Source organism: Rhinopithecus roxellana, chromosome 6 (genome assembly GCF_007565055.1).
Source record: "Rhinopithecus roxellana isolate Shanxi Qingling chromosome 6, ASM756505v1, whole genome shotgun sequence".
In the NCBI taxonomy this organism is placed as follows: Eukaryota; Metazoa; Chordata; class Mammalia; order Primates; family Cercopithecidae; genus Rhinopithecus; species Rhinopithecus roxellana.
In genome coordinates, this window is record NC_044554.1 from 16,575,562 (window position 1) to 16,601,782 (window position 26,221).

General features: G+C 38.8%; 1 protein-coding gene across 4 annotated transcripts in view; it reads right to left on the reverse strand.

The window, feature by feature from the left end:
• Positions 1–26,221, reverse strand: part of GSAP (gamma-secretase activating protein) — a 105,132-nt gene that overhangs the window by 77,189 nt on the left and 1,722 nt on the right. For 3 of the 4 annotated variants that reach the window (XM_030932585.1, XM_030932582.1, XM_030932584.1), the window contains exons 2-5: positions 16,878–16,954; positions 15,392–15,448; positions 8,210–8,279; positions 7,848–7,901 (exon numbers count right to left, since the gene is read on the reverse strand). In XM_030932585.1, the coding sequence (XP_030788445.1) occupies positions 7,848–7,901; positions 8,210–8,279; positions 15,392–15,448; positions 16,878–16,954 (258 nt within the window). The remainder of the gene's footprint in view (positions 1–7,847; positions 7,902–8,209; positions 8,280–15,391; positions 15,449–16,877; positions 16,955–26,221) is intronic. The other variant, XM_030932586.1, reaches the window with a different exon arrangement.

The following is a 26,221-nucleotide window of genomic DNA, read 5'->3' on the forward strand; positions in this document are numbered from 1 at the left end:
GCAAATATTGTTTGTGTAGGAAAATAAAATGATTTCTGATACATGAACATGTTAAGGCTGACAGTATCTATCAGTAGGACATAGGCGGGGTTTCCCTCGGGGACAGCGGTACAGCACTGATAATGACCCACTTATTTCTTCACTGTCACATCTAGCAAATGCCATAAAAGACAGCAATCAGGAGGAAGTCCATGGACACGGGCTTCCCCGCATGGAGTTACCAAAGATATCTAAATTTAGGTCAAGGTTCCCCCTCCCCCAAGATTAAACTGTAGAAAAGAAGGACTGGCCTTATATTTGAGCTTTTATTGAGATTCTAATATGATCCAGTGTCTCTCAGTGACTTCACTGTGAAAAATAACATACAATTTGGGGAGGACACAGAAGCGTGGAATTTAATCAGTGTTAGTTTTCAATATTTAAGAAAGCAACCTGATAGCACTGCTTTATTTTTTGAAAAAAACCAAGAATGTGAAACAATTTCTGGGCTATGTCCTAACAATTGGAAGGTCTGGATCTATCTATAAACATACCTTTCAAATATTACTTGAAAAAGCAAGACAGCGAGTTATTATATTGAATCACATAATATACACACTACAGAACAAATGAAAATCCAGTGTTTGGTAAATGGATGCTTGTGGCTTAGGATGAAAATCCTAGTGACAGGATCTTACAACCAAGGGTATGGATGAGTTACTTTGGGAATCTGCTTGATGACAAAAAATGGCTCCAGGAATAAGAAAAACATTGGTGTCAAAGATATTTGTGAAGAAAAATAGAATAGAAATGCTCTGTTGAGAAGTGAGTATGGGGGGGGTGGGGAAATGAATTCATCTTATTGTTATTTTAAATGTGTATGACTAAATTAGCATATTAAATAGTACAAGCTGACATTTTTTGACCTAAAAGTGTGTGTGTGTATATATGTGTGTATGTATGTATATATAGAAACATACATATATATAATTTTTTTTTAAACGAGACTGAGTCTCACTCTGTCACCCAGGCTGGAGTGCAGTGGCATGATCTCGGCTCACTGCAACCTCCGCCTCCTGGGTTCAAGCAATCCTCCTGCCTCAGCCTCCTGAGTAGCTAGGATTATAGGCATCCGCCACCACACTTGGCTAATTTTTTTGTATTTTTAGTAGAGATGTGCTTTCACCATGTTGGCCAGGCTGGTCTCGAACTCCTGACCTCATGATCCGTCTGCCTCAGCCTCCCAAAGTGCTGAGATTACAGGTGTAAGCCACCGCACCAGGCCAAAAGTTTATGTATTTTAACTGGGTGGGGGGAGGGGGGACCTTTTGGGGGAGAAAGAGGAAATTTTCTCATTAGAAAAATAATCACAGCCGGGCATAGTGGCTCACACCTGTAATCCCAGCACTTTGGGAGGCTGAGGCAGGCAGATCATGAGGTTAGAATACTGAGACCATCCTGGCTAACACAGTGAAACGCCATCTCTACTAAACATACCAAAAAAAAAAAAAAAATTAGCTGGGCATGGTGGCACACGCCTATAGTCCCAGCTACTCGGGAGGCTAAGGCAGGAGAATCTCTTGAAACCAGGAGGCAGAAGTTGCAGTAAGCCAAGGTTGCACCACTTCACTCCAGCCTGGTGACAGAGTGAGACTCCATCTAAACAAACAAACAAAAAAATTAGCTGGGCATGGTGGCACGCATCTGTAGCTACTCGGGAGGCTGAGGCAGGAGAATCACTTGAACCCAGGAAGCGGAGGTTGCAGTGAGCTGAGATCGCGCCACTGCACTCCAGCCTGGGCGACAGATGAGGCTCTGTCTCAAATAAAAGAAAAGAAAAAGAAGAAAAAGAATCACCATATATTTGGTCTTTTTTTTTTTTTTCTAAGCAGGAATTTGTATCCAAATGAGATAGCCAGCTATCAGCTAGATTTTCTTATCTTTAAAATGGGAAGATCTTTCAAGGCAAAAAAAATCTTTCTACACTAATTTTTCCCTTCTGGAGTACAACCTAGACATTTGACTAATATTACTAGCATAATAAGAGTAAACCTTTGCACATAGGTTTGCAACATACTTTTTGCTCTCAATAACATACCATGAGCTTTCACAGTGAGAAAAGAAGCATTGTGAATGAAGATTCTAGAGACATCAGTTCTCGTTTCAGTTCTACATTATCCTGGTATTTACTTCACAGCAAATCACCAAGCTTTCCTAGGCCTCAATGCCTCATTATTAAACATAATAAAACATGTGGGGCAAGGTGCTCATACCTGCAATTCCAACATTTTTGGAGGCCAAGGCAGGAGGATCACTTGAGGCCAGGAGTTTGAGACCCACCTGGGCAACATAGTGAAACCCCATCTCTACAAAAAAAATGAAAAAAATATTAAGAACAAGCTGGGCATGGCGGTGTGTGCCTGTAGTCCCAGCTACTCAGAAGGTTGAGGTAGAAAGATCACTTGGGCCAGAGAGTTCAAGGCTGTAGTGAGCCATAAGAGTGTCAGTGCACCCCAGCCTGGGCAACAGAGCAAGACCCTGTTTCAAAAATAATAATCAGAATAAAATGAAAGACCAAAGAACCAGATTACTTCTACAATCCCTTTCAGCCATAAAATCCCATTATTCTATGAGGTGCTAAATTAAGAATTTTGATGGCCGGGAGAGGTGGCTCACACCTGTAATCCCAGCACTTTGGGAGGCTGAGGCAGGTGGATCACCTGAGGTCAGGAGTTCGAGACTAGCCTGGCCAACACAAGGAAACCCTGTCTCTACTAAAAATACAAAAATTAGCCGGGCATGGTGGTGGATGCCTGTGGTGCCGGCTACTCAGGAGGCTGAGGCAGGAGAATTGCTTGAACATGGGAGGCGGAGTTTGCAGCGAGCCTAGATCGCACCATTGCACTCCAGCCTGGGCAACAGAGCAAGACTCCATATCAGAAAAAAAAAAAAATTTTGAGAATCAATATATCAGTGGAGACTGGACACAGTGGCTCACGCCTGTAATCCTAACATGTTGGGTGGCTGAGGTGGGTGGATTGCCTGAGCTCAGGAGTTCAAGACCAGTCTGTCCATCCCCTCTCTGCTGAAAACCCAAAAAATTAGCCAGGCATGGTGGTGCACACTTGTAATCCCAGCTATTCAGGAGACTGAGGAGGGAGTGTCATTTGAACACCGGAGGCGGAGGTTGCAGTGAGCCGAGATCATGCCACTGAACTCCAGCCTGGGTGACAGAGCAAGGCACTGTCTCAAAAAAAAAAAAAAAAAAAAGATTATCAGTGGAGACTGGGAGACCATCACTGAAGGGGAAGACAGGACCAGGCAATATCTGGAAACCACAAGGAGAGACAGCAGGATCAGGCAGAGGGATAGACATGACATGAGGAGAACAGAGGTATGATCCAGGCACACGCTGTGAAATGGTGACAAAGATGGGAGAGTTCAGTATGGCCTGGTTCTGAAGGAGCTCTGGTTATTCAAGCTCTTGAACCAAATCACAGCTTCACAGAGCATCTGTGACACTTCACTGTCTATGATGGTGAGAGGGAGCTCTGGAAAATCTCAGTGGCAATGGGGCCCCTGACCCATGTGGTCACCCCAATTGCTGCCCAGTGAGGATCTGCTGTGACTTGTGGCAAATGCAACTCCACAGGGGAGGAGGAAGGGGACAGCCAGAACCTGGTTTGCTATGGAAGGCCATTTTCTCAGTAAAATATTAACTCTGCCATCTCTACAGCCAAGAAAAGGAGCACTATTGATTTAAAAAAAGAAAAAAAAAACTGCACCATAAAGTATGTGGATCAAAGAAGCCTGTTTACATAAAAGATGGTGCAATTTGTCTCATCTACTGTGGAAAAATCTCATTTTAAGCAACAGTGTTAAACACCACCTGAGACAAACCACATCTTATAATCAAATGGCTTGTAAGGCCATTTGATGGACAGACAAAAAAACCTTTCCAAATATTCATTCAAATAAAACATTCTAATAAATCCTATAGTGCTTTCTGATTACATCATCTGAAATCTTTACTGAACAAAATGAAATCGTCCCATGATGAGCAATATCTTTCATATACTGATGACTCCTAAATGTGTCTCTCCAGCCCCGACCTCTTACCTGGCCTTCTGACTCATCTCCAAACTCCACCTCACATCTCCACTGGGATGTCTATTAGGCATGTCAAACTGAGCAAGTCCAAATGAAACTCTTCTTTCCTGCCCCTCCCATGTATACATACACACCCACATGCCCTTCTACCTGTTCTAGCCAAAAAACCTTACAGTGAGTCACTCTTGACTTGTCTCTTTTTCTCATATTCCCATCAAATCTCATATTCCCATCAAATCCGGCAGCATGCATATGTGTGTGTGTGTGTGTATATATATATAAATATATATAAATATATTTGTATTTTTATATAAATATATATAAATATATTTGTATTTTTATATAAATATATATAAATATATTTGTATTTTTATATAAATATATATAAATATATTTGTATTTTTATATAAATATATATAAATATATTTGTATTTTTATATATATATTTTTTTCAGATGGAGTCTCACTCCATCACCCAGGCTGGAGTACAGTGGTGTGATCTCTGCTCACTGCAACCTTTATTTCCTGGGATCAAGCAATTATCCTGCCTCAGCTTCCCAAGTAGCTGGGATTACAGGTATGTGCCATCACACCCGGCTAATTTTTGTATTTTTAGTAGAGATAGGGTTTCACCATGTTGGCCAGGCTAGTCTGAAACTCCTGACCTCAGGTGATCCACCTGCCTCAGCCTCCCAAAGTGCTAGGATTACAGGCGTGAGCCACTGTGCCTGGCCAAGCAGCCAATCTTGAAAAGTTGAGAATACATCCAAACACAGTCACTTAGCCCTTGCTCCGTTTCACCAGTCCAAGCCATTAGATTATAATAGTTCTCCCCTTGCCCTGCTGCAGTCCATCTTCCACACAGCAGCTACAGCAATCCTTTTATGAAGCAAGTTAGATCACGCCCCTGCTCAATATGCATATCGCTTCCCATTTTACTATGAATGAGGGCCACAATCTTTACAGTGGCCTCCTTTGGTCTATGTGATCTGTCTGCACCTCACCTCCTTTTTCCTTTGCCCTCAGTTCCTATCACTCTTCCCCTTGTTCACTCCACTTGTCTCACTGACCTCTTCACTATCCTTGAACAGTGAGTCTACCAAGTATAGTCTGTGATGACTGTTTGATCTTCCAGAAATGTGCTTTCCCCATAGCCTCGTGCTTGTTCCCTCCCCACCTTCAGGTCTCTGTTTAAACACTCCCCTAATGGCCTTTCCTAGTATCCTTCCCCAAATAAATTAATTGCACTCAAATCTCTGCTTCAGACACAGCGTATGGGGAAATTCACACTCAGATGAGAACTTATCTCAGGGAGCAATGTAACTCTAGGATCACTCTAGCCAGGGTTGGCATAAGGGACTGGGAAGAATGAAACAGGGAAGAAAAGTATACCAGTAAATGGGGCATTATCAAATTAGTGACCACCCTGGATTTTAAGCTGCTTGGAGTGCACCTCACAATTACCCACTTTGGAGACGGAAAGGTAGATTATTTATCTTTCAGCTCCTTGCCACCATTGGTCATGGATTATTCTCCTGGGCATCATGCCCAACCATACTTCCAAGCTGTACGTGTGTAGGCAGTAAATAGATTTTCCCAAGCACCCTGGGCAGAAAGCAAGACACAGGTAGGGCAGCTGAGGCGAGGCACTGTCAGACTACACCTAGGCAGAGCTGGCCAACATGGTAAAGTTTTGAGGTATCCAATACAATAACTAATAATGTTCATTGCACTGTTTTTAAAGATGCAAGCAGATAATCTTACTATAAGTGCATCAAACTTACAAGACTGAGCAAGCATCCCTGAATAGACTTTAATGTTGTAATCAAGTAAAGTTTAAAATTGGCCTGAAAGTAAATTTTATATTCTACATAATCATAAATGACCACTGTTCTGTGTGACAGTCAGGCATATATGGTGAACAATAGATAGATGTAAAAAATATAGTTACTACTCAGTTTCCCAACATAATAAAGAATTTTTAAGGCCAAAAAAATAAGGCTCAAGAAGAACTGGGAGGCATAGGAGCCAACCCAAGGTTCTATACAGATGCCCACCCTCACCACCTCCAGGAACACAGCAGCTAGGCCTTTCCTCTTCTTAGAGAAAGGGGTCTATTAGTCCAAAGGTCAGGGCCATATCCTGGGGTTTTGCCCGTACCCTTGTTTTAAGTGTCAGCACACCAATGTCCCAGATCATATTTTACTTAAGCCATTCCACTTCTATCGCCTCTGAAGCAAGCCCTGCGCTTAATTCTAAAAGGAGCAGAGAGTGCCGACAGTACTGGGAAAAGGAGGACATAGCACTGAAGAAGGAAGGGGTTGTTGTTCTCAGTATATCAAGGCAGGAGGAGGGTAAGGATGAGCAATACAAATTATGAGATTTCAGGTGAGCCTCCCACGCACCAAATCTCCCATAAACTATTTTACTGAGGCCCCCAAGGAAGTCCTATCCAGACTCGGCTCTGGGGAAATGTGTGTCATGAGAAGCCCAGGAGTGCCTCACAAGCCTCATGTGGAAAGTAAGTACAAAGGGTTTTTCCATCACATGCAACGGCAGGAAAATCCATCTGCGTGGTAACTATGCTAACAAAAGAAGTAATTTAAGAAGGAATTTAAGCGTCAAATAAACAGAACAGATGGAAAGCACCTGGGAGCAGAATAGTAAGAGATTGATAGGAGACCCACTAGGCCAGAAGTTGACCAATGGTAGTCACAGGCTGGCTCCAGCCCACAGGTGGTTACTATTGTCCCAAGTAGGATTTTTAAATATATTCAAGCCAACATTTACAAATTCGATCTTTACAAAAAGCTCCAGACTTCCGTTGACAAATTGAAAAGCCAGTTCCACTGGACTTGCTAGTGACAACAAAAAGCTAGAGCTGAGTAGTGACTCCCCCTCTTGAAAGTTCCCCACAGGGCATCCCCACCCCACTACTAGTCCCTATAGCTCTTGAACTTTTTTTTTTTCCATTAAAGAAAAAAAAAATATTTCTTGGTTTGTATGTTAAAAATGGAAAAAAAAAAAAAACAACAACAAAGACATTCTGCTGGTCACTTGATTTTTTTTCTTACATTCAAACTACTTCACATATTTACTTGGTCTCTCTGGCCAATGTATGCATTTGCAATTGAAACCCTAGACTAGACTGAAAGCCCCATGAGGGCAGATGCTATACCTCTCTTACACACCATTGTATCCCCAGCACCATGCATAGTGCCTGACCCACAGCAGCCACTCAATACTGTTGAGTTATAGACAGAGGGATGACTTACAGCACTTTTTAAAAGGTGGTGGGGAGGGGCCAGGGAGCATCACACAGCTACAAAACTATAAAGTGGGCCTTGGCAAATGAGCAGAATTGATCTTCAGTATTGGTGTACTACTTAAAATGTGTTAGGTACTAATCAATACTTAACCAGATATAAGAAAAGATGCATTCTTGATTTTCCCAATCTTTTACATCAATATCTGACCATAGGTTTCTACTTCAGCATTTATTTAGCCTGCAGGTAATAATTACCATCTTAATACTTCTGTTAAATCACTGTTAGATCATTGTCTGTACTTTTCTGTTTGCTTGAAAAAATATATATTTTTTAGAAGTCTTGTTCATGCTTGACATGACCTTTGTCTTTTATTCTGAGATACAATAAGGCTATTTCTAAAGATGCTTGAAATCTTATTTAGTAGTATAATAAATCATCTACCAATAACCTTCATCTACCCATAGGTACTAAAAAGTGTAATTTCATTACCTGGTTGAAGTTCGTTCCTTTTTCCTTCTTTAGTAGACTGAACTAAACTTGCAGCTAATGGAAAAAGAAAAAAAAATTCCATTAGCAACTGATCCATATGATGGCTTGTTAAAGCTTACCATTTTATACTTCAAATAGATGAGGGCTCAAAGAGATATGTCAACGGAAGATAAGGGCAGAACACAAAACATTCTTTTTTGTAGGTATACCCTCCATATTCTTTATTTCAAACTTAACTTCTCAAGAACATTTCTTTCTCAGAAAATCATTGTTATAGAATAATACTGAAAAAATCTAATATTTTGAAACTCTTAAAAGATGTAGTTCAGTTCTTGACATGTAGCAGTAAGAGCTCAACTTACCAAGCAAAGTTCTTTCACTGTTGACAGAGCAACTGAAAACTTGCAAGTCTTTCTCAAAGATATACAGAAGCTATTAAAACAAAAGTATTTTTTAGTTTGAAGTTTCATACATTAAACAACAATTATATGAACATAAATTCCCATTAAGCTCTGTGCTAAGTATTACTAGGGCAAAATATTTCAGTAAAGAATGAAACTAATTTAGCTATGCTGACACATTCCAGACTACTCTTTACCAAAAAAAAAGTTTGCTATTGTAAGCCATGTTTGGCACTGATATTTAGCCATGAGACAACCAAGTATAGTGGTTAAGACCATAGATGTTGGAGCCCAACTAGACCCAGGTTCAAATCCTGACTCTGTCACTTGCTAGCTGTGTGACCTTGGATAAATTATTCAGCTTCTCTATCCCGCCATCAGTAAAACACATCTACTCTAGGATTGTTAGGAGGATCAAGTGAGATAATCTCTATGAAGCACTTAGTGCAATAAGCACTCAAATGTTAGCTATTGTAATTACTGAGGTAATTAATTACAAAATAATCATTAGTTTTCTTAGCCACTGTCACAAGTGCATCTCCCATAGGCCTTTCATATTTAGAGGACTGGGAAGGTAGTCTTCTTTTTTTTCCTTGTTGTTGTTTAAAATGTTCAAAATGTTGCAAGATTCCATTTTCTTGAATATTAAAGAAAATGAAAATACCCATGTAGGAGGATGTGATGCGGAGATTGAGGAACTAGAGAACACCAGTTCTATTAGGCAGGCTGTCTGAAAGAACACCCAGAGGATAAGGGAAAGAGACAGTCTTAGATCTCAGAAGACAACAGCCTAAGAGAAACTGTAAATAGTATAAGTATTAAGAAGGTTACTAGTATCTGCACCCTAAAAAAGTATTGAGAACACACAAGACCCCTATAGCTAGAAGTCGATGGGAAAAGCTGGCAATGCTAGGGGACAACTGATTACGGAAAGTGAACTTTCAGTTAATCAGGTACTGAATTCAAGTGAGAATTTTTGGTTTCCTTTGACTCTTGCTCTAACTGAGGAATTCTAAATTATTACTAAGAAGAATCTAATTCTAAATTATTACTAAGAAGAATGGGTTCATACACATAATTTTTAATGTGTTATCTTTTAATTACAAAGATAACATAAGTATAGTCTCAATGTTTAAAAGATGCAAACACTATCAAATAAAAAGTCAAAGCCAGCCTGGACAACATGACAAAATCCTATCTCTACAAAAGTTTTTTTAAAAATATGTCAGGCATGGTGGTATGCCTGTAGTCCTAGCTACTTGGGAGGCTGAGATAGGAGGATTACTTGAGCCCAGGAGGTCAAGACTGCTATGAGCCATGATTGTGCCACTGCACTCCAGCCCAAGTGACAGAGGGAGGCCCTGTCTCAAACAAAAATAAAAGGTCAAAAGAAATAGCAGTCCTTCATACTCAGCCAATCTCAACTCTCTTCCAAAAGGAAGCACGTTTATAAATTGTCTATATTTATGCACTTATATTACACAGTTACATTGCGAGTTTTTAAAAAACATAAATGGAATGTATTAAATGTATTTTTCTGACAACTTGCTTTTTTCATGTAACAACATGTTTTGGAGAGCCTTCTGTATCAGTACAGAAGTCTTAATCCTTTAATAGCTGTATCAATTTCCAAAACTTACTGATGGGCATTTAGTATGCCTCCTACATTTAAGTAATATAATAATCCAATGAACCTTTTACATAAACCTGTGTGAATCTGTGCAGATATTTCTGTAGTATTAAAACCTCAAAGTGGAATTTCTAGGTCAATAGGTGTGCAAGTATCAGAAGTCTTTAACTCCAAGCATCAAAAAATCTTCCCCAATCTAGCTTAGACACAAAGACAATTAGTGGCTCATGAAATTGAACAGAATGGGGTGTTACTTCAGTATTGGCTTGATCTAGAGCTGGAAATATCCATTCTCCTAGCTTTCTGGGTTCAATACATTTGTCAGCCTCCACACAATAGAGCTCCAAGTTCTATTCCCCAAAGCCACAACAATTCCAACCCAGTGAATTCACTTATCAGCAAACCCAATGGAAAAGAGAAGAGTCCATGTCCCAAATTCCCAGCAAAGTATTCTCTTTTATCCAACCAGTTTAGGTCATGTTCACTCTTGTATGCACTACCAGGGAAGTCCTACATGACAGAAGGTGGGAGAAAGAGGTGGAAGAGGGTGAGGAAGGAAAGCTATTGGGACTGTGCTTATGCTTATCCCATTACTTATGCTAATGGAAAGCATAAATAGTATACTGCTTCTCATTTGCCGATTCCAGGGTAAGACCATTAACTCAAAACTTGAGGTGGGGCAGGGCAAAGTGGAGTCAACCCACTTGTCCCTATTGCTCCCACCAAGTACAGTTTTAAAACCCTGGACATATATTTTTTTAAGTTTCAAAGACAACTCTGAAATGCAGAGAGAAGGCAGCAGACTCTTTAGGGACCCCAGATCCTGATGAATGACATAGTGGCAAGTTCCCTGGGTTTTTCTTTTGTGTCATACAGCCTAGACTCGGAGCTAAAGAGGTGAAAACTCGGAGCTATTTCCCAACAGAAATACTGATGGGAGCAGACAAAAACAAACACACACCCATGCTCTCTAAGCAAAGGAACTGGAAAGGGGAAACACAGCAAGAGAGAAACTTTTTTACTATAACCACCCTAATTCCAGCTAAACACCACAAAAGAAAATGCAACCCCACTCCCATCTCTACCAGCAAAGTCTGCATGGGGAGCTTAGACTCCCACCTTTGCCCAGCTATAACAAGGCACCCTTCCCCCTTCTGCAAGATGAGTATCAAAGAAGACCAAAAAGGAAATCAGGGCTTTCATCCATTCCCAGTGGTAAATAAGCCTTCCCCCACCGAAAGTGCCAGCAAAGCCATGTGGATCCCGGACTCCCACCCAGACTCCAGTAGTAAAGAAGTCCCTTTCTACCGCCTCACTGGGATGGTCTCTGAGGTGGCTGAATGGGAAGCCAGAACTTTCACTACCACCCAGTGATAATGAGGCCTTCACCTACCTTTCCCCGATCCTGCTCCTCTGCAGTGGTATCAGTGGAGGCTAAGTGGGGAGACTGAAATCCCACTTCTGTCTGGCCATAACAAGACACTTCTCTCCACTAAGGTGTCCAAGTAGGCCAAGTGGGGAACCTGGACCTTCACCCGGCACAACCTAGCAGTAGTAGGTTGTACCACCAACCCCACTAATTCCCCAACAGGTAAATTATCAGAGGAGGCACGCTAAAGAGAAGACTTAAATAAGATCCAGAGTTTCATAATGTAGTCCTCGAAATATCTAGCATACAATAGAAAATCTCATGTCATACCAAGAACCAGGAAAATCTCAAACTCAATGAGAAAACAATAGACACAAGCACTGAGATAACAAAGATATTGGAATTTTCTGACAAAGATTTTAAAACGGTCATAAAAATGCTTCAATAAGTAATAACAAGTATGCTCGAAACAAATGAAAAAAAGTCTCAGCAAGAAATAGAATATGTAAAGAAAAATACAAATGGAAATTTCACAGCTGAAAAATACAATTACCAATTTTTTTTTCTTTTTTTTAACAAAACCTCCATGGGTAGGCTCAACAACATACTGGAGAGGACAGAAGAATCAGTGAACTTGAAAACAATAGAAGTTACCTAATTTAAATGATAGACAGAAAACCGAAAAATAAAAGAAACGGAACCTCAGAGATCCGTGAGACTATAACAAAAGATCTACCATTCTTGTAATCAGAGTCCACAAAAAGCAAAGAGAAACAGATTGGAATGTTAAGAAAAAATATTTGAAGAAATATTGGCTAATGACTAAAAATGTCCCAAATTTGGCAAGAGACAACAGATTCAATAAGTGGAGTGAACCCCAAACAGGGAAAATCCAAACAAATCCATGCCAAGACACAGCATAATCAAACTTCAGAAAACTAAGGAAAAAGAAAAAATTTTTTTCAAAAACGGCAAAGAAAAAAAGTGACATCTAATGGGGGGAAAAAATTCAAAAGACAGCAGATTTCTCATGAGAAACCAGAGAACCCAGAAGGAAATGGCACATTTTTCAAGAGAGGAACGAAAAGAACTATGAATCCGGAATTCTATACTTGGCAAAATTATCCTTCAGGAATGAAAGGAAAAAAAAGACATTCTCAGATGAAGAAAACTATGAGAACTTGTCATCAGCATACTTACCCTAAAAAAATGGCTAAAAAAAGTTCTTGAAAGAGAAAGGAAATGATAAAAGGAATGTTAGAACATCAGAAAGAACCATGGAAACAGCAAATATACAGGTAAACACAATAGACCTTCCTTCTACTCTTGTGTTTTCTAAATTATGTTTGACAATCGGGGCAAAAAGTATAACATTGCCTGATGCGGATCTTAAAGAATGTATAGGAAATATCAAAGACAAAAACACGGAAAGGCAAAGAGACTTAAAAGGAGATAAGAGTTCTACACTTCATTCGAACTGGTAAAATTTCAACACCAATAGATCTTGTGGTGACGGAATAACTCTTTCTTGATTGCAGTGGTAATTACAGGAATCTATACAAGTGATGAAATGGCATAGAACTATATGCACACATTCTGCTGACATTAATTTATTGGTTTTAATATATTATCCTATAGTTACACAAGATGTAACAATTGAGAGAAACTGAGTGAAGAGTACACAGGACATTGCTGTACTTGTTTTTCAAATTTAAAAACTAAAAACTTTTAGAGAAGGATAGGTAAGCATTAAGACTGAGAAACCATTATCCCATTCTGAAGCTTAATTACCAAGAGAAAGATTTTTTTTTTTTCCTCTTGATGGCACCATCTTTCTCACGGTGGCACCTTTGCAAGGAAAAATATAGCGCTTGAAAAGAATTTTAGGCTGGGCATGGTGGCTCACACCGTAATCTCAGCACTTTGGAGGCTGAGGCAGGCAGATCACAAGGTCAAGAGATCGAGACCATCCTGGCCAACATGGTGAAACCCCATCTCTATTAAAACAACAACAACAACAACAACAAAAATTAGCTGGGTGTGGTGGCACACACCTGTAGTTCCAGCTACTTGGGAGGCTGAAGCAGGAAAATTGCTTGAACCCAGGAGGTGGAGGTTGCAGTGAGCTAAGATGGCATCACTGCACTCCAGCCTGACAACAGAGACTCCATCTCAAAAAAAGAAAAAAAAAGAATTTTAAAGCCCATGTAGATTTGGTATACAAATCCATTCCTTCAATAAAACCATCGAAAGGTCAGTCAAAAACACATATGGGCTGTAAGGGTTGTGCTTATGTGGAGAAGAGACGGGAGAAGGGGAGGGTTTGTTTAGCAACTATGGTTCAGAAGCAAAATTTGCCTGTTTACAAAGCTAGTTTAAATTTCCTATTAATTTATCCTTTGGCCAATTTATTTTCTGGACTAATTTTCACATTTTGGAATTCAAAGCAGCTTTGTCACCGGAAAATTTTTGAAAACGAGCCACTCTGGAGGGAACCTATTACTATCAATCCATTGAAAAATATTCACTGCACTCCTACCACTCACAGGCAGTAAGCTAAAGGTAACCGAGATGAAACACATTGGTATGCAAAGTGCTCCTACTGTCAAGTGCTCACAGTCTTGGGAAATGTGAGCGGAATATGACCACAAAAGATAACAGCAGTCACAACTGGATTGAGAGAAGACAGACTATGGTGTCTCCTCTCAATCCATTTTTTTAGAATACATGCCACACAGAAATTAAGCAACAATTGCACTGAAAACTTGGTATTTATTCTCTTTCCCTAGACTGTGTATTGTGAAAGAGTTTACGTTGATCATCACTGTGTCTCCAGCACCTGACAGGGAAAACACTCAATGCTTATTTGTTGGATCAGTGAATGAGTGAGTGAATGAATGAATGAATGAATGTGAAAGGGGTGGAAAAAGGAAGAGAGAATTAACCAAGCAGCATATTGGAACCCTGAAGAGTAAGGCGACCTGTAAGAAATTTGTAACGGATAAAGGACATTTAAGTTCAAAAATGTCCAATATTCAATTCTAAATTGTTTTTACATAGACACAAAATTACTCGCTCTCATTTGCTCCCAGAATTAGACAAAGTCACCTGTCACATCAACCAATGCCTTATGTGAGTAATCTGGGGGGAAAAAAAAGGAAAGGGGTTCCTTGTCTGAATCATTAAGACATAATGAGAAACAAGATACAAGAAGGTTAAGCAGAAGCAGAAAGAGTCAGAGGTCATTATACGATGATGTGGAAGTACACAAATCTCAAGGAGGACACTGGACCTCCTACTTTCTTACAGGATACTGAATAATTTGTTTGAGCCAATTTTACTTAAATCTCAAAGGTCTAAGAGACTTCACCTTACTTTTTGGTTCAATAGTCCTTGTGTTTTTTGTTTAAGATAATAGGACCAAGAGATTGTTAAGGGAGAAGGAAAGCAAAGAAATATAAATTTTTAGAAAATAAAGTTGGTATTCCCACTCCTAGATATGCATACAAAAGAATTTTAAAATAGCTACGTATACAATAGTGTTCATAATAGATAAATGTTAGAAACAGGTGCCCATCAACAAATAAAAGAATAAAACTGTTGCATATACTGTGATAACTGATTGCATGAATTAGAGTTATTCTGTCATACTCAATTGAGTTAAATCAAGAGATCAGGAGAGGAAAAGAGAAGCACATGGGGCACAAGTGCCTGCCCAGGTGTCTTGCAAGCCAGCTGCCAAAATGACCAAATGCCATAAACTTAAGAATAGCTTCACCTAGTAGCTACTGAAACAAACTGCCATGGTTCTAAAACTAGTTTTACCTACTGCTTTCACACACCAATGAGATCTTGCCAGCTCCTAGAAACTTTCCTATTGCCAGTGAGTTTTCTTTCAAAGCCATATGTAACATTTCTCTTTCTGATAAAACCCCCAAACTTTCTTAGTTCTTTGGACATACCAAAGACCACCCTGGTCTGTGTGCATGCCTTAAATTGCAATTCTGTTTTTTCAAATAAAATGTTTAGAGAAAAAAGAAAATAAAGTTGGAATTTATGTCTAGAAAAAGGAGGAGACAAAGAAGAAAACTCTAAAGGCAGTAAAGTAACCAATGAGTAATCTATGATTTATGGTGATTTTTACCTCATTTTGTCTGGTTTGACAATCATATAATCCAAAGATGACATTTCCCTTATCATCCTAAAAAAAATTAAACAGATGTTTATTAAATGTCATTGTTTAGGAAGTTAGAATGTTACTAGTTTTAAAACCAACCTGCAATAACTCAATCTTAGCAGTAAGTACTTTAAAAGAAGCTTTCTGTGCCTGTCAGAGGGGGACTGAATCCAGTTCAGCTAGTCATTTGGGCTCAAAGAATAAAATGCATCAATAGTGTAGAGCTCAGTGAGTTTGGGGAACTGTCTAGTAGGACTGAGCATGGTGAAGGAGTAAATCTTTTTATACTTCCACTTATGTCTTTGAAAATATACACATATGATAGATAATAGGGACGGCTAGGACAAGTCCACAGCATTCTTATAAGTAAAACATTGTGAATCACACAATTCCTTAAAGGTACCATTCTAAGACACAACTTACAATAATTATTTTTACTTAAAAAAGTACAGTGATGTAACTGTGCAAAGCAAACTGGCCATTTGAATTATTCATGTGTGCTTATTATAGTAAAGCTAAATTTTCCTTAGAACACTTGACATTGAAAACACGTTGTTAAATAACAATGCTGCACATGCCTGTAGTCCTAGCTACTGGGGAGGTTGAGGCAGGAGCTCAAGGAACCTACTTGAGCCCATGAGTTTGAGGCTGCAGTGAGCTATGATTATGCCACTACACCCCAGCCTGGGTGACAAGGTAAGACCCTGTTTCTAAAAACAAAATAATAACAATGCTTCAAAAGTCAAGTCCTAACATATCTACGTCTGAAGAGACTAATCATATTTAGTATTTTCTCCAATGATAAAATGTTAACATATTAATTAGGTTTAAACATTTTTACTTGGCATTTTTTGTCTAGAAAATGAAATTGTTCATTGATTCAAAATTTGAGTTATTATGTCAGATATGCCCATTTAGTTTTATTTTAAAATGAAGAAACATTTAATACTAATTTTTTTTTTTTTTTTTTTTTTTGAGACAGGATCTCGCTGTGTCACCCAGGCTGGACCTGGAGTGCAGTGGCACAATATCAGCTGACTGCAACCTCCACCTCCTGGGTTCAAGCGATTCTCCTGCCTCAGCCTCCTGAGTAACTGGAACTACAGGTGTGCGCCACCACGCCCAGCTCATTTTTGTATTTTTTGGTAGAAACAGGGTTTTGCCATGTTGGCAAGTCTGGTCTCAAACTTGTGACCTCAAGTGATCCGCCCGCTGCAGCCTTCCAAAGTGCTAGAATTACAATGTGAGCCACCATGCCCAACCTACTACTACTAAATTTCAATCACTTTATTCAATCTCACACACACAAAGTCATAAGTTAAGATTAAATGCCGACAAGTTTATTCATTACCCCTCAATAAGATACAGTATAGAATTCTATAAAAAGAGAATATAAATGATTAAAAACAGTATATTTTACATCTTACCACAATAAAAAAGAATATAGACATACCTTATATGTATAAATAATATTTCCATTTCTTTCAACATTTAATACATGTAAGCTCTCATAATCGTTTTCTAAAACATCTGAAATGATAATAGCAGGTTAATACTCAGCAGAAGATGGTTAGAAACATATCTAACCAATATATTAGTAAAGGAAACCAAATATAAATATATACTAATAATTCTATTATATAAAACTTAAAAACAGGCAAAACAAATCTCTTCTATTAGAAGTACAAACAGTAGTGACCTTTAAGGAAGGAGAAAGCCATAGTCATTGAGAAGTATCTGAAGAGAGCCTTGTTAGGTGTTGGTAATGTTTAATGTCTTGGGTATACTGATATACTCTATGATAACTCACTGAGCTGTATGCTCTTTTCTGTGTGAATGTTATACAATAAATTTCAAGTATCTGTTAGTTTTTGCTTTATGCATTTTGAGGATACATCATTAAGGACATACAAATTTAGAATTGTTATAGTCTCCTGGTGGATTAACCACTGTTAGGCTCTAAGCTGAGCTGCCAGCTGTCTGAGTACTCAATTAAAACAAGATTAAAAAGTTAATATTAACTTTTTAACAGTCAAGCTTTTAATCACTTACTGTGACGCTATAAAGCAAGAGGCTAAACAAGAGAAAGTGCTAATGTCCCTGGTCTATTTTCTCCCCATGGAATGGTGCCGTTAGCCAAGGGTCAAGTGAATCAGCACAGATATGGAGCTCTCTTCACTATCGAGGGACCCTCCCAAAAAGGTTCCTGCAGTATCATGGATCCAGGTGCCAAGGGTAGGGAGAGGGAGAAGAGCTAGGAGTGGAAAAGTATTTCACTGGAGTAGAGAAAAAGCAGTCTTCAAAGCTCCCCTCTTCCACCTGCTAAGGTGGTTTTAGTGGTTTAGAGGCACCTGAGAAAGGTCTCTGCTAAAGGCCTCTGATAAAGAGGCCTCTAAATGAAGAACCTGGACTAGGAATGCAGCTATCTGTAACAGTATGGCTGGCCAGCGGGGCCTGAATCACACCTACAACTCATTTCAGGGACTACGGTGCATTGGCCACACACCAAGTCGGATTTGAGGAGGGCAGCTTTCTCCCGTAAGGCCTGTCAGATAAAGTCTTTGTAACTGCACATGGTTGGGTCTGAAAAATTACACATAAATTTTTAAAATAGGAGCTGGATTAGCAACCCTTTATTCATTATACAACATCCTTTATTTCTAATAATTATTTTTACTTTAAGGTCTACTTTGTCTGATATTAATAATATAACTACATCAGCTTGGTTAGTGCTTGCATAACTTTCTGTTATTAATATTCCTGTGTCCTTATATTGAAGATATGTTTTATAAGCCGTATCTACTTGGGATTTTTTTCTCCAATCTGACGTTCTTAATCTTTTAATTGGGGTATGTAGTCCATTTACATCTAATGTAATTACTAACATATTGGGTTGATATTTGTCATATTACTATTTGTTTTCTATGTGTCTCACCTGTTGTACTACTCTTCTGAACTAAGTTTATGATCTCATTCTATTACCTATTAATTTGTCAGTTACATGTTTTTGCTATTCTTTTATTAGTTATACTAAAAGTTATAACATGCATCCTTGACTTATTATGTTTTAGTATTACGTGATGCAAAAAAAATCTGATGCAACTGAAACTCTCATACATTGTTAATAGGAGTATAAATTGGAAAACTGGCAGTACCTAGTGAATCTGAACACATGACTCAGCAACTACACTTGTACATACATCCTCAAAAGAAATATATACATATAATTAGCAAGGGACACATAAGAATGTCTATAGTACTGTGGTACATTATTGCCCAAACCAGAAACCCAAACTATCCATTAAGTGAAGAATGAATAAATTGTGTTATATTCAAACAATAGCACAAAACAAGGAATTAACATTCTGCAATAACACATATAAAACTGAGCAAAAGAACCTTCCCCACCACCAAAAAAGGTACAAATTGTATGTTTCAATTCATACATAAGTTTTCGATAATAGGCACAACTAATCTACAGTGTTAGATAAGTGACTACTAGGAAGGACCATGAAGGACTTCTGAGGTTCTGTTAATGTTTTCCTTGCTGTTCTGAGTCCTAGTTGCATGAGTGTGCTTCACTTTGTGAAAATTAACTAAGCTGTGAACTTATAACTTGTGTCCTTGTCTATATGAAAGTCATATTTTGCGGAAGGACATACAGACTCTTTACACAAAACATTTAACTTATAAGTTAACTGACCATCTTTCTTCTAAAATTTTAGGATATTTCTCCTAATTCTACAGTTAAAGGATTTAAACATTGGTAGAGTCAGCATTGTAATTATCACTAATTGGGCAGAAGTGTGTATTTTTCCAATTTCCTCAAAAGTTATCCAAAATTATGGCCAGGCACAGTGGCTCATGCCTGTAATCCCAGCACTTTGGAAGGCTGAGGCAGACTGATCACTTGAGGCCAGGAATTCAAGACCAGCCTAGTCAACGTGGTGAAATCCAATCTCTACTAAAAAATACAAAAAATTAGCTGGGCATGGTGGTGCACACCTGTAATCCCAGCTACTCAGGAAGCTGAGACAGGAGAATCACCTGAACCCAGAAGGTGGCGGTTGCAATGAGCTGGGATCGAGCCATTGCACTTCAGAGCAAGACTGTCTCAATAAATAAATACATAAATACATAAATAAATAAAATTGCTTAAATTTGACTCATTTTTCCCATACAGGAATAGTTTTTACATTAATTACATTGATTATGACAAATTCTAATATTAAGACAAAACATATGCAAAATATGTGTAACTCAGCAAATTTCTATCTATATTCCTAAAAGGAAAAGACAAGATAAAAAATAAGGATAATTGGTGAGCTGGACACCGGCACTGGAGCTGGACGTGGGAAACATTTAGAGAGAGGAAGAACAGGTTTCACTGAGAACTTAGACATCATCCTGAGATCTCTCTTCCCTTCCCCTCACAAGCAGTAGCTTCATGCATCTCCAAGGGGCAGGGCAAAAGGATAGGGCAAAGTGTTTTCTACACATGGGTATAAACGTTTGTCAGTATATTGACATGTATACTGAGATGTCAGACTCACTTCACACTGAAGGATAATAGGATAATAATTTAGTCTCTTAGGGGACTAGGATTTAAATAGTTTATGGGCCGAGCATGATGACTCATGCTTGTAATCTCAGCACTTTGGGAGGCCAAGGTGGGAGGATGGCTTGAGCTCAGGAGTTCAAGACCAACCTGGGCAAAATAGCAAAACCCCATCTCTTAATAATAATAATAATGATAATAATAATAATAATGATAATAATGCTTATGGCTAAGTAGCCCTTCACAATTTAGAGAGTTCTCATTTCTATCTCATCTGCATTGTACAAGGTATTCCAGGCCTACTACACTTTTCAACGCGATAATGATACTTGACCCATATACAATGAAAAGGTGGCATAGACTGAACTCAAACCTAGAAAAAGGTAAACAGAACAATGAGCTGAGTGTTCTGTATCAAGCTTACAATGAGAAAATGAGTAATTACTCAAAAATCCTTTGAAAGGTAGATATTGTAGACATCTAAAGAGAATTTCAGTGAGTTCTTTTTCATCCTGTACATGACTCCAAACTTCTGGAATGCAATGTGTCAATATTTTGAGAAGTATTTTTTCTCTTTCAAGATTATAAGTATGCTAGAAGAGACCGTCTCAAAAGTACACTTAAAAGGTTTCGGCTAAGATAAGAAACTTCTTTACAAGAAATCTTGCTAAATCCAATTTACTTGCAAAGGCATATCTACTTTCAGATTACTATAACATTAAGAGGAAAAAATTCTCCAACAAACGCAGATTACAATAAATGACACATGCTTATCCCATTAAACTAGTGGTTCTCAACTCTGGCTGTCTTAAAATCATTAGGGGAGCTTTTAAAAGAATACTGATGCCCCAAGCCATACCCAGGATAATCTGATTTTATTGAGCTGGTGTGGAGCCCACTCTCTGATGTATATGTATGTGTTTTAGGTTCCCTGGGTGATTCTAATGGGCAGCCAGGCTTAAGAACCACTGAACTACATATATTAAGCAGTATTAAATACAAATATTAAGCAGTATTCGTTAGAGGGCATAACTTGGACCATCTTATAACCATGACAGACAGAGTTGAAAGAAATAAAAATAATGTTGTCATGGGAACATTAGGTAATAACTGCAAGGCTGAATAACCCTGCAGTTAAGTACATGGTTCACATTTCAAGGACATTTGAAATAGACAAATTTGGTAATGTTGCAAATCCAGAGACCAATGTCTCACCACATACTATTAAGCCATCAGCTCTTCCTCCCTGGACTAGCTGCCCATGTCTTAACACACCCTTTTAAAAGAAGTATTCAGTAACCTCTTTGCTTATTCATTCTGACTCTTCTCCCAGTAGTTCATCACTGGGAAGTCCAGAGGAAGAAGTTTTGCAATTTCAAATGAGGAAATGTGGTTTAATTTCACAGTTTAGTGTACTCAGTGCTCATGAAGAAAACAATGTAGCATTTTGATAGATACTTGCATAGGTAAATCTATAAAAGAAAGGAGAGTACCTAGATATTGAAGGTATTGGCAAGGCATAGCTCTTGTAAAACAAGCTGGTTGGCCAGATATTCTCATTAGTTTCAATCTATTCTTTGTCAAACAAAAGTGATTTCACTTTACATGAAGAGGGTTTGTCAAATGTGTACATTTTATCCCAAACTGCTATGAGACAAAAATCAAAGTATTTGTCTTTCCAATGACCATACTTAAGGAGAACAATGTCATGAGCCTCATACAAAATTTTGAACTAGTTCCTAATACATACATCAAGAGGTGATAAAATATGATTATGCCTATAACATTATTATTCTGTAAATAATTCATATAAATCCTCAGGCTCAAAATGACCAGTTATTACAATTCCTAAACCTATGCAGTAAACATTATGTGATTTATATTTCATATTCTGAGCAAAATGAAGTTAAGAGAGAAATGAGAATTAGAAAAGGAGACCAGGAAAGAATTAGCAGAAATAAAAGTAAAAAGGACAGATAGTGGCAAGAAAACAGTAAAAAAAAAAAAAAAAAAGGTGAAAACAATGTGACTAAGGTAACCTTCTGGCCCCCAAATCAATCTAGGAATACATAGGAGGCAACATAAAAAAAGTACTATTCTTGAATCAGTCACTTGGTAAAATATACCACTTCCCTGGCAAAGATTACAATATTTGAAAGACAAGTCAATCTGGTGTTTCATAAATCCAAGAATAATAAAAGCAGGCAAGAAAATCTACATCCTTTCCAGTCTTCAATATTGACATTTAAATGTTAGAAAACTTACATATTGTGGATCTTATTTTCTTGAAGATGTGATCAATCCCAACAAGGGATTGAGCACTGGATACAAAAATCAACATGTAAGATCTGTTACAGTGCTGTATACCAGCAATAGTTACAACATGTCATGTTTTTAAGTGTGCTAGTTATGAGAGCAACAAAAAATAACCTAGGATGAAATCTAGCAAAACATGTGCAGAACCTTCATGGAGAAAATTCTAAGACTTATTAAGAGTCATTTAAAAAGATCTAAATAACGAGCTATACTTTATTCGTAGTTAGGAAGATCCAATATCGTAAAGATGCCAATTCTCCCCAAGCTGATCTATAGAGGCAATGTGACTAAAGGAAATTCAAATCAACTCTTTTGTGAAATCTGACAGGCAGATTCAAAAATATATATATGAAAAAGCAAAGGGCATACAACAGCTAAGACACTCATGAAGAATACTAAGGTGAGGGGACTTACCCTACCAGTTATCAATACTTATCATAAAGCATAGTTATTAAGATGTTGTCATGGCCGGGCATGGTGGCTCACACCTGTAATCCCAGCACTTTGGGAGGCCGAGGTGGGCAGATCACTTGAGGTCAGGAGTTTAAGATCAGCCTGACCAATATGGTGAAACTCCATCTCTACCAAAAATACAAAAATTCACTGGGAGTGGCAGCGCATGCCTGTAATCCCAGCTACTTGGGAGGTTGAGGCAGGAGAATCGCTTGAACCTGGGAGGCGGAGGTTGCAGTGAGCTGAGATCGTGCCACTGCACTCCAGCCTGGCGACAGAGCCAGACTCTCAAAAAAAAAAAGAAAAAGAAAAAGAAAAAGTTGTCAAGTTGAGATAATGGAACAAAATGAACTCAGAAAAGGAGACCTACATAAGGCAGCTTGATGTGACAGAAGGGGCTTTGTTGTGAGAACTAAAAGGACTATTTGGTTGATAATATTGAAACAATTAGCTATTAATTTTTTTTAATTGGACTCCTACATACCACATAAAAATAAATTCTAGGTGGATTAAAATCAAGATGTAAAAAAGTCATAAAGCTTCTAAAAGTTAATATTAAAAATGTCTTCACGACTTCAAAACAGGGAGGATTTAAGAGATCCTATGGCCGGGCGCGGTGACTCAAGCCTGTAATCCCAGCACTTTGGGAGGCCGAGACGGGCGGATCACGAGGTCAGGAGATCGAGACCATCCTGGCTAACACGGTGAAACCCCGTCTCTACTAAAAATACAAAAAACTAGCTGGGCGAGGTGGCGGGCGCCTGTAGTCCCAGCTACTCGGGAGGCTGAGGCAGGAGAATGGTGTGAACCCGGGAGGCGGAGCTTGCAGTGAGCTGAGATCCGGCCACTGCACTCCAGCCCGGGCGACATAGCAAGACTCCGTCTCAAAAAAAAAAAAAAAAAAAAAAAAAAAAAAGAGATCCTAAAAGGTACAAACTATAAAGAAAAATTCCTAATTTAGACTACATTAAAATTAAGAACCCCTGTTTATCAAAGGCACCATCACAAACTGAAACAAAAGTGATAGATTGAGAGAAAAGTATCTGCAACATATGTGATAAACAAAGAACTAGAATCCCAAAAATGTAACTCCTAAAACAATCAATTAAAAAAAATAGGAAAGTACGGCCGGGCGCGGTGGCTCAAGCCTGTAATCCCAGCACTGTGGGAGGCCGAGACGGGCGGATCACGAGGTCAGGAGATCGAGACCATCCTGGCTAACACAGTGAAACCCCGTCTCTACTAAAAAATACAAAAAACTAGCCAGGCGAGGTGGCGGGCGCCTGTAGTCCCAGCTACTCGGGAGGCTGAGGCAGGAGAATGGCGGGAACCCGGGAGGCGGAGCTTGCAGTGAGCTGAGATCCGGCCACTGCACTCCAGCCCGGGCGACAGAGCAAGACTCCGTCTCAAAAAAAAAAAAAAAAAAAAAAAGGAAAGTGGACAAAAGGATGAATAGACATTTCACAGGCGGGGAAATTCAAATAGCCGTCAAATACATAGAGATGCTCAACCACGGAGCACAATGAAATAATTAGTCCTACCAGTTTGACAAAAAAAAAAAATTTAAATCCTGAACTGTCAAGGGCTTGTGAAGATAGTGAGTATCAGAAACATTTCCACACCACAAATCGGAGTGTTAATAAGGACAACACTTTGGAAAACAATTTGGCACTGCCCAGGAAAGATGAAGATGTGCACAGCCTATAACTCAGCAACTCCGCTTTTAGACATGCATTCTAGAGAAACCTAGGCCTGTGTGCACCAGGTGGTAAGAGTACTGACCATATAGCAAACCCCAGAAACCCCCCAAAAGCCACCCACTGGAAAAGTAAGTTGGGTTCCCTAGGAAGCACTCTGAGACAGAGTTTACTACCCAGTGTATTCATCAGGGAGTGCTCAGGAAAGTGGGATTAACACCCGTAAGAGGAAGGAGAAGGAAGCAAGTCCTGGTAGGGTGAGAAGTCCAGCAGCAATGCAGGCCCAATATCCTCAGGTGACCTTGGGCCCCCCACAGAGGAAGCTTCAGAACTGAAATGGAGTTGTCCCATGTTCAATCAAAATGGCCAGGCCTTTAAAGCCCGCTCAATCTCATGTGGTCCACACCCAAAAGGAAGTGAAGTTGGGTAGGGCAGCCCTCTTGCCAGGCAATCCCTGAAGGGGCTGACAGTTGAAGACTGCTCGCTGACTATACTCACAGCATCTGGGACAAACTCTTCTTTGAAAGGAAAATCTAAGGGGTGCATCTCCATGTCCACCATCATGTTGAATTCACACGATGGAACACTATACAGCATTAATTAATACAAATTAATAACTTGCAGCTAGCCAGTCAATATGAGTACATCTCACAATATTGAGAAGGAAAATAAGCAAAAGGAATACATACAGTATGCTTTAAAGTTCACAGGCAAGCAAAATGAAATATTTTGCCGAGGGAGATATACATATGGGCTAAACTACAAATAAAGTCAAAGTAATGTTAAAATATAAGAATTTCAATGGTTGCTAACCTAGGAGGTGAGGATGAGAGAAAGAATCAGAAAGGAGCACATAAGAGCCTTCAAGAGTCTTGACATTGCTCTATTTTTAAGCTGGGTTGTGGGTACATGGTTTTGCTTTGGTTTTTTATTATTTACAGCTACATGTTAAAATATTCTTTTATGCAGTTGTTTTGATTTTTAACAAATATCTTCTTTTATTTCAGGAGAAACCGTTTTCTCAAAAGTTCAACTCAGAACCAGGAGCAAATGCAGTAACCAAATCTGGTCTCTTTCCTCCTTGACCCCTTTTTGACCAAAATGCTATCTTATAGGCACAGAATTTCCATGGCTGACTTAGCCCAGCTCTCTGTTTTGTCAGGAATATGTCATACATATTTCATGAGAATTACTTAGCACCGCTAAGAAAACTTCAATTGTATTTGTTGATGTAAAAATATTAAGGCTTCAAATTTAGAAAGCAAGTATGCATAGAGGAGGCATTACAATGGTATAATTATTCATAATTTACATTTGAAAAGCTGGAACTTTGAAAGGATAATGACTTGCACAAATGTGTGTAGTAACTGCTGTGCTAGAAATGAGACAGAATCCCAGATTTCCCTGCCACTGCTATAAATTACAGAACAGGAATGAATTTGTGTGGGGGTATTTTTGAGCTACCACCCACTGGTGATTATCAGAGGTGATAATTATCTTAGTATAACAGGGCTAATATCTTGCCAAGATATTTGCTCTGAAAGAGCAAAATACTACCAGTATCAGAAAAGCTAGTATTTTCAGAAAGTACCTTCTGAGGACCTAGAGCTATCTGTTTAGTGGAAGGTCAATACACAAGTTTATATTTCTTCAGAGATGAGCGAAAGATACAAGGAAGCCAGGTCCAAGTGGGTCACACACAGCTTTTCAAGCACAACACACATTACTGAAACATAAGACTGTGGCATTTCACACTTCATCTAACTTCTCATT